At 53.7% G+C, this 18,277-nt stretch overlaps 1 protein-coding gene across 24 annotated transcripts in view; it reads left to right on the plus strand.

Annotated features, from left to right (window-relative positions):
* DDX11 (DEAD/H-box helicase 11) overlaps positions 1 to 18,277 on the plus strand; it is a 36,341-nt gene that overhangs the window by 17,129 nt on the left and 935 nt on the right. For 13 of the 24 annotated variants that reach the window (XM_021092473.1, XM_021092466.1, XM_021092468.1 and 10 more), the window contains 21 exons: positions 4,719 to 4,764; positions 5,458 to 5,565; positions 5,770 to 5,857; positions 6,268 to 6,473; positions 7,448 to 7,600; positions 8,410 to 8,456; positions 8,779 to 8,858; positions 9,536 to 9,580; positions 9,673 to 9,740; positions 11,337 to 11,375; positions 11,535 to 11,646; positions 11,761 to 11,892; positions 12,363 to 12,475; positions 15,304 to 15,376; positions 15,704 to 15,807; positions 16,452 to 16,601; positions 16,879 to 16,947; positions 17,040 to 17,140; positions 17,466 to 17,550; positions 17,783 to 17,861; positions 18,059 to 18,213. In XM_021092473.1, the coding sequence (XP_020948132.1) occupies positions 4,719 to 4,764; positions 5,458 to 5,565; positions 5,770 to 5,857; positions 6,268 to 6,473; positions 7,448 to 7,600; positions 8,410 to 8,456; positions 8,779 to 8,858; positions 9,536 to 9,580; positions 9,673 to 9,740; positions 11,337 to 11,375; positions 11,535 to 11,646; positions 11,761 to 11,892; positions 12,363 to 12,475; positions 15,304 to 15,376; positions 15,704 to 15,807; positions 16,452 to 16,601; positions 16,879 to 16,947; positions 17,040 to 17,140; positions 17,466 to 17,550; positions 17,783 to 17,861; positions 18,059 to 18,213 (2,053 nt within the window). Of the gene's footprint in view, positions 1 to 4,718; positions 4,765 to 5,408; positions 5,566 to 5,769; positions 5,858 to 6,267; positions 6,474 to 7,447; positions 7,601 to 8,409; positions 9,741 to 11,336; positions 11,376 to 11,534; positions 11,647 to 11,760; positions 11,893 to 12,362; positions 12,476 to 15,303; positions 15,808 to 16,451; positions 16,602 to 16,768; positions 16,948 to 17,039; positions 17,141 to 17,465; positions 17,551 to 17,664; positions 17,862 to 18,058; positions 18,214 to 18,277 lie in introns of those variants that run through there. The other 11 variants (XM_021092475.1, XM_021092476.1, XR_002344138.1 and 8 more) reach the window with 10 other exon arrangements.

The raw sequence follows: 18,277 nt of genomic DNA on the forward strand, positions 1-18,277 counted from the left end.
GCAACCACAAGTCTGTTCTCACAAGTCCATGAGTTTCTTTTCTGTGGAAAGGTTCATTTGCTCTGTATATTAGATTCCAGATGTAAGTGATATCACATGGTATTTCTTTCTCTTTCTGACTGACTTCACTTAGTATGAGAGTCTCTGGTTCCATCCATGTTGCTGCAAATGGCATTATTTTGTTCTTTTTCATGGCTGAGTAGCATTCCATTTTGTATATATATATCACATCTTCTAAATCCATTCATCTGTCAGTGGACATTTGGGTTGTTTCCATGTCTTCGCTATTGTGAATAGTGCTGCAGTGAACATAGGGGTGCATGTATCTTTTTCAAGAAAAGTTTTGTCTGGATATATGCCCAAGAGTGGAATTGCTAGGTAGTATGATAGTTCTATATTTAGTTTTCTGAGGTACCTCCATCCTGTTTTCTGTAGTGGTTGTACCAATTGATATTCCCACCAACAGTGTAAGGAGGGGGACCCTTTTCTCTACACCCTCTTCAGCATTTGTTATTTGTTGACTTGATGGCCATTCTGACAAGTGTGAGGTGTAGTTTTGATTCGCATTTCTCAGATAATTGGTGATGTTGAGCATTTTTTCATGTGCCTGTTGGCCACACGAATGTTCTTAATGGCATCTAGGGTAGTGAGTCCTTTCAAGAAGATTTTCAGTTTAATTTGCCCAGGTCCATTGGAGGAATCACTATGGCAGCTTACGCCTTACAAAATGCATTTCTTAAGAAGAATTGATAGTTCAGGAGTTCCCGTTGTGGCACAGTGGTTAACGAATCCGGCTAGGAACCATGAGGTTGCGGGTTCGGTCCCTGCCTTGCTCAGTGGGTTAACGATCCGGCGTTGCTGTGAGCTGTGGTGTAGGTTGCAGAGGTGGCTCGGATCCTGCGTTGCTGTGGCTCTGGCGTAGGCCGGTGGCTACAGCTCCGATTGGACCCCTAGCCTGGGAACCTCCATATGCAGCGGGAGCGGCCCAAGAAATAGCAACAACAACAACAACAAAAAAGACAAAAGAAAAAAAAAATAAATAAATAAATAAAGGAAAAAAAAAAAAAGAATTGATAGTTCAGATGACTCCGTGATATTTGGACTACGGAATGGATGTTATGTTAGCAGGCATGAAGCAGCATTCATCTCATTGTTCATTTCCATCAGAGCTCTTGTGTGACCAGGTGCCTTGTCACGAGCAGTCATATTTTAAAAGGAATCTTTTTTTCTGAACAATATTTCTTAACAGTTGGCTTAAAATACTCCTCAAACTGTGTTGTAAGCATATGTGCTATCATCTAAGCTTTGTTGTCCCATATATAGGGCACAGGTAGGGTCGATTTAGCATCATTCTTAAGGGCTCTAGCATTTTCAGATGGTAAATGAGCACTGGCTTCAACTTAGTCACCAGCTGCATTAGCTCCAACAAGAGTCAGCTTGTCCTTTGATGCTTTGAAACCAGGCATTGCCTTTTCCTCTGTAGATATGAAAGTCCTAGATGGCGTCTTCTTCCAATAGAAGGCTGTTTCATTTACACTGAAAATCTGTTGTTTAGTGAATTATCTTGCTAGATCTGGACAACTTGCTGCAGCTTCTGCATCAGCACTTGCTGCTTCATCTTGGACTTTTATGTTGTGGAAACACTTTCCTTAAACCTCATGAACCCACCTCTGCTGGCTCCAGACTCTAGTAGCTTCTTCACCTGTCTCAGCCTTTATAGAATTGAAGAGAGGACCTTTCTCTAGATTCGGCTTTGATTAGGGGAATGTTTGTGGCTGGTTTAATCTTCTATCCAGACCACTAAGACTCTCCATATCTGCAATAAAGCTGTTTTGCATCCTTATTCATGTGTTAACTGGACTAGCACTTTTAATTTCCTCAAAGAACTATTCCTTTGCATTCCCAACTTGGCTAACTGGTGCAAGAGGCCTTGCTTTCAGTCTGTCTTAGCTTTTAACATCTTTTTTTTTTTTTTTTTTGTCTTTTTGCCATTTCTTGGGCTGCTTCCCGCGGCATATGGGGTTCCCAGGCTAGGGGTCTAATTGGAGCTGTGGCCACCAGCCTACATCACAGCCACAGCAACGAGAGATCCAAGCCGCATCTTCGACCTACACCACAGCTCACGGCAATGCCAGATCCTTAACCCACTGAGCAAGGCTAGGGATCGAACCCAAAACCTCGTGGTTCCTAGTTGGATTCGTTAACCACTGCGCCACGACAGGAACTCCTTTAACATCTTTTTTGTTTGTTGTTTGTTTGTTTTAGGGCCACACCCACGGCATATGGAGTTTCCCAGGCTAGGGATCCAATTAGAGCTGTAGCTGCTGGCCTACACCACAGCCACAGCAACTTGGGATCTGAGCCGAGTCTGTAGCCTGCAGCATAGCTCACGGCAACGCCAGATCCTTAACCCACTGAGTGAGGCCAGGGATCAAATCCAAGTCCTTATCGATGCTAGTTGGGTTCATTTCCACTGAGCCACAATGGGAACTCTCCATATGATTTTTAGAGTTGTTTATTTCTGTAAAAAATGTTGAGGGAGTCTTGGTCAGGAATTCCGTTGAATCTATATATGGCTTTGGGTAGTAGCATTAATTCTTCTGATTCATTAACATGTGATGGCTTTCTGTTTGTTTGTTTCTTCAGTTTCTGTTATCAAAATCTTGTTTTCAGTGTACAGATCTTTCCTTCCTAGTTAAATTTATTGCCAAGTATTTTAGTGTTTTTGATGCTATTCGTAAATGAGATTTTCTTTGTCTTTTTCAGATAGTTTGTTAGTGTTTAGAAATATAGCTTACTTTTTGTATGTTGATTTTCGCATCCTGCAACTTTACTGAATTTGTTTATTCTACCAGGTTTTTGGTCGAGTCTTTAGACTTTTCTACATGTAAAATCATGTCAACTGCAAACAGACAGTTTCACTTCTTCCTTTCTGATTTGGAGGACTTTGTTTCTTTTTCTTGCCTGATTGCTCTGGCTAGGATTTCCAGTACTCTCTTGAGTCAGAGTGCTAGGAGTGAGCACTCTTGTTCCTGATTTTAGAGGAAAAGCTTTCAACCTTTCACCACTGAGTGTGATGTTAGCTGTGGGTTTGTCATACACGGCCTTCGTTGTGGTTTTGGTTGTGGGGTGGTTTTTTTTGGTGGGGGGGGCACTTCTGAATTTGGTCACATGCTTTTTCAGCATCTATTGAGATAATCATATGATTTTTTAAATCTTTCATTCCGTTAATGTGACATAGCACATTCATTGATTTGCTTATGTTGAAACATCCTTGCATCTAGAATAAACCCTACTTGATTATAAAATACCCTTTCTTTCTTTTTTTGTCTTTTTTTTTTTAGGGCTGAGCATGCTATGTATGAAAGTTCCCAGGCTAGGGGTTAAATCTGAGCTGCAGCTGCCGGCCTACAGCACAGCCATAGCAGTGCCAGATTCGGGCCACATCTGTGACTTATACTGCATCTCATGGCAACACCACATTCTTAACCCACTAAATGAAGCCAGGGATTGGACCTGCATCCTCATGGGTACTAGTCTGGTTCTTAACCCACTGAGCCACAACAGGAATTCCCATGAAATATCCTTTCCTTTTTCTTTCTTTTTTTTTTTTTTTTTTTTTTTTTTTTCTTTTTTTGGCCTTTTAGGGCTGCCCCCATGGCATGTGGAAGTCCTCAGGCTAGGGGTCAAATCAGAGCTATAGCTGCTGGCCTACACCAGAGCTACACCCCATCTGAGCTGCATCTGCGACCTATACCACAGCTCATAGCAACACCAGATCCCCAGCCCACTGAGTGAGGCCAGGTATTGAACCTGCGTCCTCATGGATACTAGTTGGATTCATTTCCCCTGTACCATAACAGGAACTCCTGAGATAGCCTTTTAACGTGCTGTTGAATTTGGTTTGCTGGTATTCCGCTGAGAATTTTTGCATCTGTGTTCAGCAGGGATATTGGACTGTAGTTTTCGTTTCCTATGTTCTTACTGCTTTGGTTTCAGAGTAATGCTGGTCTCATGAGGTGAGTTTGGGAGCATTCTCTCCTCAGTCTTTTGAAAGAGATGGAAAGGACTGGCATTCATTCTCTAAATATTTGGTAGAATTCCCCGGTGAAACCGTCTGGTCCTGGGCTTAGGTTTCTGGGCCTGGATTAACACTTGTGACCCCTGCCCAAGGCTGAGATGCCCACTGCTCTGTGCACCCTGCTGGGGGAAGGAGCATCAAATGTCCTGTGGCCCTCCCTGTTCCTCCTCTCGCCCACCTTGGGGTACCGGCTCCTCTTCTGTTCCCCTGGGGCCCTCGGAGGCAGGGCAGAGAACTTGAGTGGAGTTTATGACCATTGGAGGAAAAAGTTGCTCCTTGGGATCCAGGCCAGGGCGCTAATCCTCCAGTTTAGCTTCTGTGGCTTCTGATGCCCTGGGTTCAGGAGATGCCAGCCTCTGGGGATACCCCCCAACCCCACCCTGCCCCTGGCTCTGCACACAGGGCTGTTCACTTCCTCCCACATCCAGCCCCTTACAGGGTCTTGCCTGCGTTGTCCCCACGTGGCGTGTGATGTAAATCCAGGCTTTTGTAGACCAGGAGGCTGACCCTGTCCCTGACACCTCTCTCAAAGCCCCAGGCAATGCTTGCTTCTCCCTTTCAAAATTTTTTGGATTTCTAGGTGAACAAAAAAAAGATCTGAGAAGACTTTTTTTCTGTGCGTGTTTTTTCCTCTCAGAGCAGATGAGGACGAGGATGACCTGGAGGAGGAGCACGTGACTAAGGTGAGGCGCCAGGCGTGGCCCTTCTCCTGTGACTGCACCCAGGGCTTTGGCCCCGGAAGGAGGCTCGAGCTTCCAGCTGCGTCTCCAGCGGCTGATGGGCTGGGCACCTGGGAGCCGCCTCTGGGCCAAGGCCCCTCTGCTGAGGGGCAGGGGAGTGGGGACGGGCTCTGCCCTTGGCTCTCGGGGCTCATCCCCTCCTTTGATGGGCATCTGCATGGAGCGCTGTGGGGGAGGGTGTGGTTCTGACTCCGTGCAGGTATCACTGCACCTAAGACTTGGTTTCCTCTGTTGAAAGTGGATCCCCTCGTGTTCCTTTTCTCCGTCTTCTAAGCCGGGGTGGGGTGCAGAGACAGCCAGCTTCTGCCACCTGCTCTTTTACCCCTGCCTGCCTGCCGAGCTCTGGGACACCCCCCGACCCCGGCACACCCCAGACCCTCACGTCCTTCCCATGTTCAGAGTCACCAAGGAGGGGATGCCCCCTTTCTTCCAGGGCGTCTAGTCCCTGGCTGAGGTGTGACCGAGGGGAGGGGCACCTGTCCTGTGGCTGAGGGTGGGTGTGGACGCCCTGGTCCTTGACCTGAGTGCTGGCTGAGGTCACTGTCCCGGCCGCCCTCCCTGTTGCCCTGGCCCTCCTTGCGGTGCAGAGAATGTTGGGGGCATGACCACCTCTTTGAGCCCCGCTCTCGCGGGCAGATTTACTACTGCAGCCGGACACACTCCCAGCTGGCCCAGTTTGTGCACGAGGTGCAGAGAAGCCCCTTCGGCAAAGACACGCGGCTTGTCTCCCTGGGCTCTCGGCAGGTAAGCACAGGCAGGTGACAGGGCCCCGTGCCATCCTGCTGCCTTCCACCCTGCAGGGGAAAGACATGGGTCTGAGGCTGGCTGAGCAGGGCAGGACCAGGCCTTGTGCCTGGCTGGTCCTTGGAGGGAAACAGGGCTGTGTGGCAGGCCTGGTGGCTTTTCCGGTGTCACTTAGCCATCCCTGTGTGTCATGCTGTGTTGCAGAACCTTTGTGTCAATGACGACGTGAGGAAGCTGGGCTCCGTGCAGCTCATCAATGACCGCTGCGTGGACATGCAGAGGAGCAGACGCGGTAGCCACCAGTGCCGGGAGCTGGGGGAGGGGCCTCTGGGGCCACTGAGTGGCTTGGGTAGCCTGGGGGAGAGGGAGTGGATGTGGCCTGGGACCCAGGAAAAGATAAGAGCAATGGCTGGGCAGACCCTGGCCTCCTTTCCTGAAGAGCCTCATGCTCGGAAAAAGGCCTTTGTAGTTCTTAATCCAGATCTAGTCGGAAACCCTGGCTGTGAGGCAGTTTAATAGGCTTTTCCAGAGAAGGTGGAGTAAAATGCAGGGCTGCTAAGATGAGACCAGAGGAAGCCGTTCCGGGAAGGGTTCTAGGCCCCGTCCATGGAAGCGGGTCTGGATAGGACAGACATGCTCCCAGCCCTGGGCAGTCATGCCCTTTTCTGCCTTTGCCCCCTGGCCTGCACCCACCCCACCCAGAGAAGAGCATCGCTGAGGAGGCGAAGCCCAGGAGGAGGAAGCAGGAACAGCGGACTGCCTGCCCCTTCTACAGCCACGAGCGACTGCAGCTCCTCCGGGACGAGGTCCTGGTCGGGGCAAAGGACATTGAGCAGCTGGTGGCCCTGGGAAAGGAGGCTCGGGCCTGTCCTTATTACGGGAGCAGGTTCGCCATTCCCGCAGCGCAGGTGAAGACCCTGGGGTCGGGCCGTGGCTCTTGGCTCTGAGTGGGGCCTAGGAGGGAATTCTCACTCCTCTCTTAATTCTGGAGGCTGTCACCAGCCGTGAATGGACTGCCCACCACACCGCCACTGAGGACCCATCGCCCACTCTCAGTACAAGGATTGGAGGAGGCCCTGGGTCCCTTGGTGGCTCTGGCTGCAGGGACAGTAGGCATTATGGGGGATGGCACACAAGAGCCAGGTAGGGGTGTGCTTTCCTGGTGAAACCACAGCCAGAAGATGCCAGGGCAGAAACGGGAGTGCCATGGGGGAGCTGCAGGATATAAAGCTCTTCCAAGACGCCCTTTCAGGCCACTGCCTGACCCTGTGCACCTGCCTGCAGCACCTGGGCGCACCCTTCTCTAGGCCTGTCAGGCTGCGTGAGCTAATCTGTGGGTAGGATCTAAATGTTTTCTTGCTACTTCCTTAAGTTGAATGGCTTTTGGAAGTACGTGGAGAACGTCATATAATCGAGAAAAGATTTACATAGATTTTAAAAGGTGCCAGGAACTCTGTCATCATCTCACCTGGCAGTTACGGGCTTGAGGAAACCAAGGCTCAGGCTGACTGCCGGAGTCCCACAGCTGGGAAGTGGTGTTAAGCGGCGACTCCAGGACCAGAAGCCAGGGCTGCTTTCTGGTGCATCAGCCTTGGTGCCTCAGGGGCTCAGAGGGGGCACAGAGCAGGGGTTCCAGGCCCCTGCTCCTTCTTGGTTCTGTTGCTCGGCTCTAGTTTTATCTGTTTCGTACCCAGTGTCCAGGTAAACTTTTAGGGCAAGGTTCTAGGAACAGCTTGGTGTGCTGCTGCAGCTCTCTCCACAGTGTCCCCACACAGGCTCCGCGCAGGAAATAAACCATTCACACCGGGCCGGTGGGGAGAGCTGGGCAGGCGCCCTGTGGGAGGGGTCCCAGTGCCGCTCAGGCCACCTCTCGTCCCCCCAGCTGGTGGTGCTGCCCTACCAGATGGTGCTGCACGCGGCCACACGGCAGGCCGCGGGGATCCGGCTACAGGGCCAGGTGGTGCTCGTCGACGAGGCCCACAACCTGATGGACACCATCACGGGCATCCACAGCGTGGAAGTCAGCGGTTCCCAGGTGGGTTGGCCTGCCTTGCTGGGCAGGGCTGCCGTGGGCAGAGGGCGGACCATCTCCCCTGCGGGACTCAGGGCTGGGGCTGGCCCAGCAGTGGGCACTGGGCTTGCTCTGCAGCAGCCTGTGTCATCCCCCGTCCCGCCCAGGGCAGGGCCGACTAGATCTGTGACCCAGTAGGGGATGAGAAGCAGAACTCCTCACACCTTTGTATGTTGTTGACACTGCCCTGAAGGATGCTTGAGGTTTCTGAAAGCCACGGTGTACTTACTGCCTGTCACGTGCCCGTACCGCGTGCTGACTGCGTCAGGCCAGTGTTCTGTTTTACTTGGAGAACTCAGAGGTCAAGAGAGGTTGGAGCCCCGAGCCCGGGGTCACACAGCTAATGTGTGACCTGGGAGTTGACTACTGGTTTCCGACCTTCAACCACATACCACATCCCACTTCCTGGACTGACCAGTGCTGGTCGCCCTGGGCCAGGGTGTGACGGTTGCCTTGAACCCTGTCTTAGTAGACAGCGTTCTTTACCAACTCAGGGAAAACCAGCAGGGACACTTCTGACCTGCAAGAGTCTTTGCCTTGCTTTTTCTCTGACCCACGTGGATGCTGCAGCAGGAGCTGCCTGCCTTCTCCTCTTGGCTCCCACCAGCCTCAGGCCTTTAAAACTCACACCTTTGTCTGCAGCAGCCCACCCTTCACCCTGCTCCTGTGCCTGGGCTGGCACCTTGCAGATGTGATCTGGACTGGCACTGGCCCAGCCCCAGGCCATTCGCCCCAGGCTGGCCTGCCATCACACCTGTGCTCTCTCCTCCCAGCTCTGCCAGGCCCATTCCCAGCTGCTCCAGTACATGGAACGATATGGGTGAGCACTGCCTCCTGGGGGGTGGGGGGTGCTCAGCTTTGTGCCCCGAGGTCAGCCTGTGAGAGGAGGCACCAGGGTGGCGTTTCTGGCCCGGCCGAGTGCAGTGGTGAGCATGTCTTTACCTCCTGGTTCATTGGGCGTGCACCCCCCTAGGCTGAGGGTCTCAGGACGCAGCAGTGGCTGTGGAGGCCATGGCCATAGCCAGCCTTTCTTCTGGGAGAGTGTGTAGCTGGTGACCGGGGGAAAGGCAGCAGACAGGAAGGCCTGGGCCGTTGGGGTGCTGTTGGGGTGCTCCCACTGATGCCCGCTGGCCTCTCTGCAGGAAGCGCTTGAAGGCCAAGAACCTGATGTACATCAAACAGATCCTGTATCTGCTGGAGAAGTTCGTGGCCGTGCTGGGCGGTGAGGGGCAGCCGCGGGTGCCTGGCAGGACCCCTGGGTTTTCCATGTCTCAGGAATTGTCTTGGTCATTAATTTAGGAAATCTCATTTGTCTGACCTTAAATCTTTTTCTTGGAAGCCTGGTTTATTTTGCCAGGCCCTATTCCTTAGGTGGCAACGATAATCTCTTGTCACATAAGTGTGTATGATGTTCCATGTCACGGTGCTGGGCCTTGGGTGCCCCTGGGAGGAAAGCAGCACAGGCATGTGACCCTCCGAGTCTGGGCCCCATGCCCTTCCCATTGCTGTGCGGCAGCCCTGCTAAGGGTTTTCAGAGCAGCTGAAGTGCAGAAAAGCAGCGGGGCTCCCGTGGGCTCTGTCTCAAGCTGGCGCCCTTCACTTGGTGTCTGCCACTCTGCTGTCATTGTGCTGCCTGGGCATCACCTGCTGGCTCCTGCGTGGAGTGGGGTGGCCCTGTCCCCACGTCCTAGGAGGAGATGCGAAAAGGATGACAGCTTGGACTGTGCGTGCAAACACAAAGACCTTGAGACTGGGACCTCCTGCCTCTCCTGTAAATAGCAAAAGATTGCTTCAGACAGGAATGTTCTTAACTCAATGACTACGGAGCCAGGGTGAGGAGATGGGACCAGAGTATCCCCTCCCCCGGCCCCATCTGACCTGTTTGGTTCTCTTTTGTAGGGAACGTTAAGCAAAACCCCAATACCCAGAGCCTCTCGCAGGCAGGTAAGAGTGGGTCTGAGCGATTCTGAGCCTCCCTCTGGGACTGAAGGCCGCGGCCTCCGAAGACTCCGGGCCCTTGGCCTTTTTGCCCCTAGGGACGGAGCTGAAGACCATCAACGACTTCCTCTTCCAGAGCCAGATCGACAACATCAACTTGTTCAAGGTAGAGGTTTTCATCTGCCTGCCGGCCCGTCCAGGTTCCTTGTTCTGATCACCACCTGTGAGGGCAGGACGCTGCTGAGACCACGGAAGGAATAGAAAGTAAATCCCTCTGTGTCCACGCAGCCTAGAGGCCCACGCAGTCACTTAGCCCTTAAACTCAGCACCATGTCAGAGGAGAGGCCAGTCTTCAGTCTAGGGTCAAGGGTCGCAGGGTTGGTGAGAAGGGTGCTTTTTGCAGTTGGTAATCAGGTTGCCCGCAGGTGCCTTCTGCCTTCCTCCGTCTTTCCTCCGCACAGTCTCCCAGGCTCGGGGCAGAGCAGGGATGACTTTGTGAGCCTGGCCTTGCTGGCGGGCTGAGGTGGGCAAGGACATGGCCAGGGCGACTCCCTCGGGAGGGGCCGAGTGACTGACAGCCTTAGAGACTCTGGTTTGCTAACAGTTAAGAGCAATGATGGTGGCTAAGGCTGCGGGCAGGTCCTGTGACTCCAAGCAGGAGGTGTTGTGTCATTTGAAAGCGGTGGAAGCCAGCTTCCTGCCTCAGGAAGATGTCTTAGCAGGCCCTGCCATACACAGTGAGCTGGTGGTGCACGGCGGAGCCACCCGGACTCGGGGCCCGCTCTCCTCCATCCCCCGGCTTCCCTTCACGCCAGCTGCCCCTGGCCTGGTCACCACCATCACCCGTCAGGCGGGCCGCAGGCCAAGTAGCCTTCGATTCCTTTCTGCCCTCGTCTCGCATCCATGCGGCTGTCGGCTCTGGAACTGCTCTTGCGTTAAGGGCGCCCTCATTCGCACGGCTGCTGCTGAGAGCAGCTCTTGGCTCGCCCTCCTTCTGGCCCCTTGACCCCCTAATCTCCCTTGTGTGTCCTTCACAAACTCCAGTCAGGTGAATCTTTTTTTGTGTGTGTGTGTGTCTTTTTGCTATTTCTTTGGGCTGCTCCTGCGGCACATGGAGGTTCCCATGCTAGGGGTTGAATCAGAGCTGTAGCCACTGGCCTACGCCAGAGCCACAGCAACACGGGATCCGAGCCACGTCTGCGACCTACACCACAGCTCACGGCAACGCCGGATCGTTAACCCACTGAGCAAGGGCAGGGACCGAACCCGCAACCTCATGGTTCCTAGTCGGATTTGTTAACCACTGAGCCACGACGGGAACTCCCCAGTCAGGTGAATCTTAATGGAAGGCAGCCTCCGTTGAGAGGTCTTTAGAGGCTCCAAACACCCTGTCGCTTTCCAAGCCGCACACGTCGTGCACACAGGCAAGCTCCTCCACGTGCCTCCCTGCGTGCGCCCCAGCCTGCCCTCCTTTGCTCATAGGATTTTAAAAAACCACCTCTTAATCCTCAAGGTCCAGCTTTGCTGTCACATTGGAGGAAAGCGTGACCATCAACCAGGCACCTTTAAAGGGGAGCCTGTGCGGGGGGATGTGTGTGCGTGTGCGTGCATGTGCTCAGTGGGGCAAAGTGGCAGAGGGGCCTTCAGAAGGAGGCTTCCAGCCCCTGGGGGGTGGCAGTGGACCGTGCTCTGGGATTTGAAAGGTGGCTTTTTCCAGATGGGTCAGCTTTCACAGCACCTAAGGCTGGGTTTGGTTTTACAGGTTCAGCGCTACTGTGAAAAGAGCATGATCAGCAGAAAGGTACCTCGCTCTCTTTGGGCCAGGCCCAGGGGTCCAGCAGCCCCTGCCTTTCTCGGTCTCACCCTGTGGGAAACCCCATGCTTGCTGCAGGCCAGCTGGCCGGGGGTGGGCAGCGGCCATCCGGCTCCCTCTCATGCTGGCTGCTCTCGTCCATCCCAGCTCCTCGGCTTCACAGAACGGTATGGAGCGGTCCTGGCGTCCCCCAGGGAACAGCCCAGACTGGCTGGCTTCCAGCACTTCCTACAGAGTCTGCAGCCTGGGGTGACTGAGGGTGAGTTGGAAAGGGGAACCTGGGCAGGTCTCCTCCTGCGTGGTCTCCCCTGAGGAGGGTGGAGCCCCCACTGTCCAGGGACCCAGGCCCTCTTCTTCCCTCTGCCCTGTGCAGCTCCTGCAGCCCCTGTGGAAGAGGAGGAGGCCGGGGCGCCTCGGCCTGCCTCCCCGTTGATGCACATCGAGGGCTTCCTTGCCGCTCTCACCACTGCCAACCAGGACGGCAGGGTCATTCTGAGCCGCCAAGGTAACCCTGGAGGGGCCGGCCTGGAGCGGGCTACTGTACCTCCATCGGGCACCTTGCTGGGTTAGGACGAGGAAACGGGTGGAAACTGCCTGCCTGTGACCTGCACTGGTGGTGGTGATGGGGAGGAGGGGCACAGAGGGCCAGGTGCTGGCTTATCTCAGGCTAGTAGCCCAGTGGAAAAGCTTGGGTGGGAGAAGCCTCGTGGCCGATGGTGAAGATCGAGCTGCGGTTCTATCACCTATGAGTGTGGGACTTGAGTCATTTTGTTCCTAAACCTCAGTTTAGGAAGAAAAGAGAGATGATTTCTAGTTAGGGTTGCCCTGGGGATGAAATAGGTCTAATTTAAGAGAAAGTGGCATTTCTTAGGTCTCCTGCATGGACCCAACTGGACCTGTGCCTCAGAGGGATGCAGGTCTTGTTGGGCCTGTACCCGCCCTTCTCCCTACAGCTGTCTTTTTTCTTTTTTCCAGGCAGCCTCAGTCAGAGCAGCCTCAAATTCTTGCTCCTGAATCCAGCCGTGCACTTTGCCCAGGTGGTGAAGGAATGCCGGGCAGTGGTCATCGCGGGGGGCACCATGCAGCCGGTAAGGACACGGCCTCTTCCCCATCCCGTGGGTCCCCCAACCAGAAGGGGATTGGTTTGAGCAGGCCAAGCAGCGTCCAGCAGGTGGCACAGCTGTACTGCCTCGTGGCCTGGGCTGGGGCCCAGGGGTGGACGGGCACTGCCCTGCTCTGGTGTTTCTGTAGTTGCTTCTCTAGAGAAAGCAGTTCTGGAGTTTCAGACCCAGGATGGAGTGCTCTTCCCTTCCTGTACCCACCACAGACACAACCCCCTCTATCTTTTAGAAATTTAATATACATACTTAGGGAAATGTGGTATTTTCATTGTGAAAAGCAGAGACAAGCAAAAACAGGAAAAAAAAATCATAATTCCAGCAGCAAAAGATTCACTTCAGTACATATCATTATAATTTTTGTATGCATAATTTTTACAAACATACGTATTTTAAAAACAAAAATTGTTTCTCTACATGTTGCTGTTACAAAATTAGCAAAACATCTTAAATATTTTTCTTTGTCAGCAAATATGCACTTATTCCGCTCAACTCTGGCTGCATATTATCCCATGATTATGTTAGATATGGCTGCTCTTCTTTCATTAGGTATCTCGGCCACTTGCAGTTCTTCTGTGTTAAATAGAGTGGTGGATACAACCACGTCTGCACGGCGGTTACCTCCTTAGGGTGCATCTTAGAACAGGACTGACTTGGCTGAAAGGCAGAAGCTCTTCAGCCTTCTCAAGCTCTCAGAGGTTCCCAGCCTGAGCTGCCTGTTAGAATCACCCCTGTAGCTGTATTATTTTTCTCTCTTGTGGGCAGACGTGGGTTTTTATTCACTTGTGTATGAAGATCAATTATAGTCATTTTTTGCTGCTCAGATCATCTCAGACTTGGCCTGTGGGCACCCCTCGTGCTGCTCTGGTCCCTCTGACGTGGCCTCAGCCCTGGATGCTCCCCTGCTTTCGGCGCAAAAATGTCCCAGGCTAATTTTACGCTTTTTGCCCTAGACTTGGAACCTTGCGTTTCAGCAAGGGCCGTGGTTTCTTCAAATGGGGACTGGAATTTAGAGACCAACAGCTGGGAGTGGGGGTGTTCAGAGTGCTCCTGGGTTATCACTGTTCTCAGCCATTTTGATGGATAGACCTAGGAACTAGAAATCCTGAGTCCACAGTGACATTTCTGTATCAAAACCGGTCATTTTATCTGACCTTACATGGTATCTCTTTTAATCTGCTGTTTTGTTCCTTATTATGTTAACATAATTAACATATTATTTGCTCTATCCTACAATATACATAAGAGTTTCAAAATTATATGAATATTCTACCAGTAAACTAATTGAATTCATTTACATGCATTTGTTCTTGCCCTCAGAGTATAAATACCCCACTAAAAATGTGTGGGCCCTGGGGATATAAAGTCACTTGTGGTTACTGTCTGAGTTTGATAGGTAGCTAAGCTTTCTTTGTTTCAGTTTTCAGCTTTACAGTTTTCCTTTTTCCTTTCTTGATTGTATTTTTAAAAATATGTCAACACCCATAAACTATATACAAGACCTATGTAGCATAATCAGTGTTGATTTATCAGCATGTTCTTTTTTTTGTTTTTTGCTTTTTAGGGCTGCACCGGCGGCATATGGACGTTCCCAGGCGAGGGATCGAATCAGAGCTACAGCTGCCAGCCACAGCCACAGCAGCGCCGGATCCAAGCTACGTCTGTGACCTACACTGCAGCTCACAGCAACGCCAGATCCCTAACCCACTGACCGAGGCCAGGGATTAAACCCTCATCCTCATGGATACTATGTGGGTTCTTTACTGCTGAGCCACAACAGGAACCCCTTACCAGCATGTTCTGGGGATCCTTAGCTCACAAGGTGGTCTTTGGGCTGCATGGTTCTCTCTTGGGTGGAGGGAGCTTCTTTAGTCCGTCCCTTTCTGAAATGTAGACCATTACAAATAACTTCACAAGAACTGTCCTCGTGCATGTGATACTTGGTTTGTGAAGCTGTTACTTTAGGGGAGACACCTAGATAGGGGATTGTGGGTTAAAAAGTAAATATGTCTAATTTTGCTAAATTAAACATTGTCAAATTCCCCAGCCACAGGAGTTGTGCTGTTCTGTATCCCACCAGCAATGTGGGAATGCCTGTTTCTCCACAGAGTAGTCAGCCTTTGGGACTTGTGCCAGTTTGATGGGTGAAAAACCTGGTGCTCTTAAGAGTAAAAATACGATGCATATGTCTTTGCATAGAGCTTCTTATTCAGTAGTTTGCTGGGGCCTAACCATGTATATGTATTTTTTTGTTTTTCCCTTTTTGTCTTTTTAGGGCCCCACCTGTGGATATGGAGGTTCCCAGGCTAGGGGTCGAATCAGAGCTGTAGTCGCCAGCCTAGGCCAGAGCCACAGCAACGCAGGATCTGAGCTGCGTCTGCGACCTATACCACAGCTCAGGGCAACACCCGATCCTTAACCCACTGAGTGAGGCCAGGGATTGAACTGGCGTCCCCGTGGATGCTAGTCGGGTTCGTTAACCACCGAGCCACAACGGGAACTCCCTATGTGTATTTTTTTAACTCTAAATGGTGATTTTGTTGCCCAGCCAGGGTTGAGAATCACTGTGCCAAATTGCCGAATTTGCTGTTCCCGCAAGTGGTTTAAGTGAGGCCGCTGATGCTGGGCATCGTTGATTTTCTCTGCTTTTAGCTAATCTGTTACCAGCCTTTCCTTCCACCTCTTTCTGCTCTTGTGTGTTTGCTGCCTCCTAGCCCAGACCTCCATCTCCCCCTCCCTGTGGGGGCCCCCATGCCTGGGCCTTGGGGAGGTGACAGAGCTGGCCTTGTGGTCTGCAGGTGTCTGACTTCCGGGAGCAGCTGCTGGCGTGTGCCGGGGTGGAAGCTGAGCGCGTGGTGGAGTTCTCCTGTGGTGAGGATCCACGCCGTCAGGTGGCGGCCTCCTGCCATAGTCCAGCCATATACTGTGACCAGGCCCAGGGCCTGAGGCCTTGGGTCGGGCGCTCCATCCTCTGCCAGCTCTCTTGCGAGCTCGCTGTCTCCAGGTTCTCATGCTGTGTTTTCTCCGTCTGTATGGAGAGGCTCGAGCATCGCCCAGTTGGTTCTCTGGAAACGGGGCAGAGGGTGGGTGCTGTGCACAGTTGTTCCTAGTCTGGAAGCCAAGGTTGGGGGTACTCTTTCTGCACAATACCTGGCGGGACAGTCCAGACTCCAGGTCAGCCTCACTGGGTCTTGCCAGGTCACGTGATCCCTCCAGACAACATCCTGCCCCTCGTCATCTGCAGCGGGCCTGCCAACCAGCAGCTGGAATTCACATACCAGAAGAGGGAGCTGCCACAGATGGTCAGTACCAGCCTGCCTGCCGTAGCCTTGGGGGCAGGAGAGAGACTTGGGGCTGGGGGCCCTCTGGCCAGTCCTGGGTATACAGGCCTGGGGTCTCCCATCGCAGCTGGCACAGGATGAATAGTATCCAGATGTTTACCAAGGAAGGTCTGAGCCACCGTACCCCTTGCCCCTTCTGCTAAGTATGTTTCTTTAGGGCGAAGCTCACAAGCGAGCCCGTCACTCCTTGTGCTCCTCTCGCTGTTTGATTCTTTTGGCCCCGGCCAGGCAGGGATGCAGGTGTGGGGGCACAGCTCCAGCAGTGTGCCTGGGGTTTTCAGTGCCGGATTTGTCCTTGGTGATGCTTGGTCCCCAGCTGCCTGCTGGGATGCTGGGGGTTGGAAAAGGGCAGAGTTGGTGGTATGCTAGCTGTGGGTTTCAGCTCTGGTGTGCCAGCATGGTGGCATGCCTGCCAGTCAGACCACCAGTCCCCAGGAGCGTCAGTTGGGTGTGTGGGAGGGAGGGTGGCATACTGTACCCAGGGGAGCCATCTGGCCGTGGTCCTTCTCCTGACGCAGTCACTGTGGGGTCTGTACTTGGTTTGAGCGGGGCTTTGGGTGGGGTATCAGGAGGGCTCCCTGAAGGCTCCTTGCCCTTCCCCCTAGATGGATGAGACGGGACGCATCCTCTGTAACCTGTGCAACGTGGTCCCAGGCGGGGTGGTCTGTTTCTTCCCTTCCTACGAATACCAGCGCCAGGTCCATGCCCACTGGGACAGGAGCGGCCTGCTGGCCCGCCTGGCTGTCAGGAAGAAGGTGGGTGACCCTCAGCTGGACTTCCCACGTGTGAGGGTGATGGCGCTGAGTCCCTCCTGGGGTTTCCTGTGTCCGTGGAACCAGATGGTCAGGCCGCTTGTGCTGGGGGCTGCTGGCTCCTTACCCGACTCTGATCCCTGATAACCACCCAGAGGGTTTCCTCACAGCCTGTGGGCTTCTCCAGGCCCCAGTCTAGAAAACGTTAAAGCCAAGAGCGGATCCAAGACCCAGGCATTCTGCACCCCTTTTCTGGGAGACATCACCTGTCTACCTTCAGATATTTCAGGAGCCCAAGAGAGCAAATCAGGTGGAGCAGGTGCTGAAGGAGTATTCCAGGTGCATCAAGGTGAGTGTGCACCTTGGGCCTTGGGTAGCACTGGGGGAGGGTGGGAGGGCAGCTGACGTCTTCAGATGGGCATCCGCACTTTGGCTCTGCAGCACTGTGGCCAGGCTGAGGGCATGGTGACAGGGGCCCTGCTGCTCTCCGTAGTTGGAGGGAAGATGAGTGAAGGCATCAACTTCTCAGACAGCCTTGGCCGGTAAGTGGGGGGGGCTTCACGTCTCCTGAGGCTCTGACCCCCACTCCCCTTGCTCCAGGTAGCTGTAGTCTCGTGTCTTCTGAGTCTGTGCCAGGGCTGATCCCTGTATGGGGGCATCGATGGGACAACTCTGGGTTTGACCCTTTGGGGCCAGGGGGAAAGCAAGGCAGACCCCAACTTTACCAGGACTCGAATCTGTGGTCTAGTCAGGATGTCTCAGCCTAGAAAACCCTGTCGAGGTGGCAGGGAACAGGGGACACTGCCGTGAGGGTGAGGCCTTGAGAATCACTCCCGGTGCCAGGGCTCACACGCACCTCCACCCCAGGTGTGTGGTCATGGTGGGCATGCCCTACCCCAACATCAGGTCTGCGGAGCTGCAGGAGAAGATGGCTTACCTGGATCAGACCCTCGTGAGTACCTCCGGCGCCCTGGGGCACAAGGAGAGAGGGTGCCTCACGGCTGTGACGTCCGCGCTGCCCCAGAGGGATGCGATGCATCTCCATGCCCCCCACCTGTTCTCTCAGCTGTTGGCGTTGTACCCCCGAGGCCCCTGGTCTCGCTCCAAAGCCTGGTGTCACTGTCGCAGAGCACACTAGGCAGGAGGCAAGAAACAGCTGTGACAGGTCATCTCTGCCCTCCCAGCCCAGAGCCCCAGGCCAGGCTGCCCCCGGGAAGGCGCTGGTGGAGAACCTGTGCATGAAGGCCGTCAACCAGTCCATAGGTGAGCCTGGGCTGCCCCTGGCTGGCAGGTGCATACTTGGGTGGAGGGCCGGAGAGCGAGGTGACAGGAAGAAGGGATTCTGCCTGCCGTCTCCCCGCCTGAGGGCCGAGCAGAGGGCAGGGACACAGTAGAGATGTCCTGAAGCGGGGGGGGGGGGGGGCAGGTGCACCTGGGAGCCCCAACCGGTTCCCACCCAGGCAGGGCCATCAGGCACCAGAAGGATTTTGCCAGCATCGTGCTCCTGGACCAGCGCTATGCCCGCCCACCCATCCTGGCAAAGCTGCCCGCCTGGATCCGGGACCGCGTGGAGGTCAAAGCCACCTTTGGCCCTGCCTTTGCAGCTCTGCGAAAGGTAGTCCTGCCTTTCTCTTCCCCGAGAAGCTCACCAACCCTCTTCCCTACCTCCTCCCACCCCA

The sequence above is a fragment of the Sus scrofa genome, chromosome 5 (assembly GCF_000003025.6).
Source record: "Sus scrofa isolate TJ Tabasco breed Duroc chromosome 5, Sscrofa11.1, whole genome shotgun sequence".
Lineage (NCBI taxonomy): Eukaryota > Metazoa > Chordata > Mammalia > Artiodactyla > Suidae > Sus > Sus scrofa.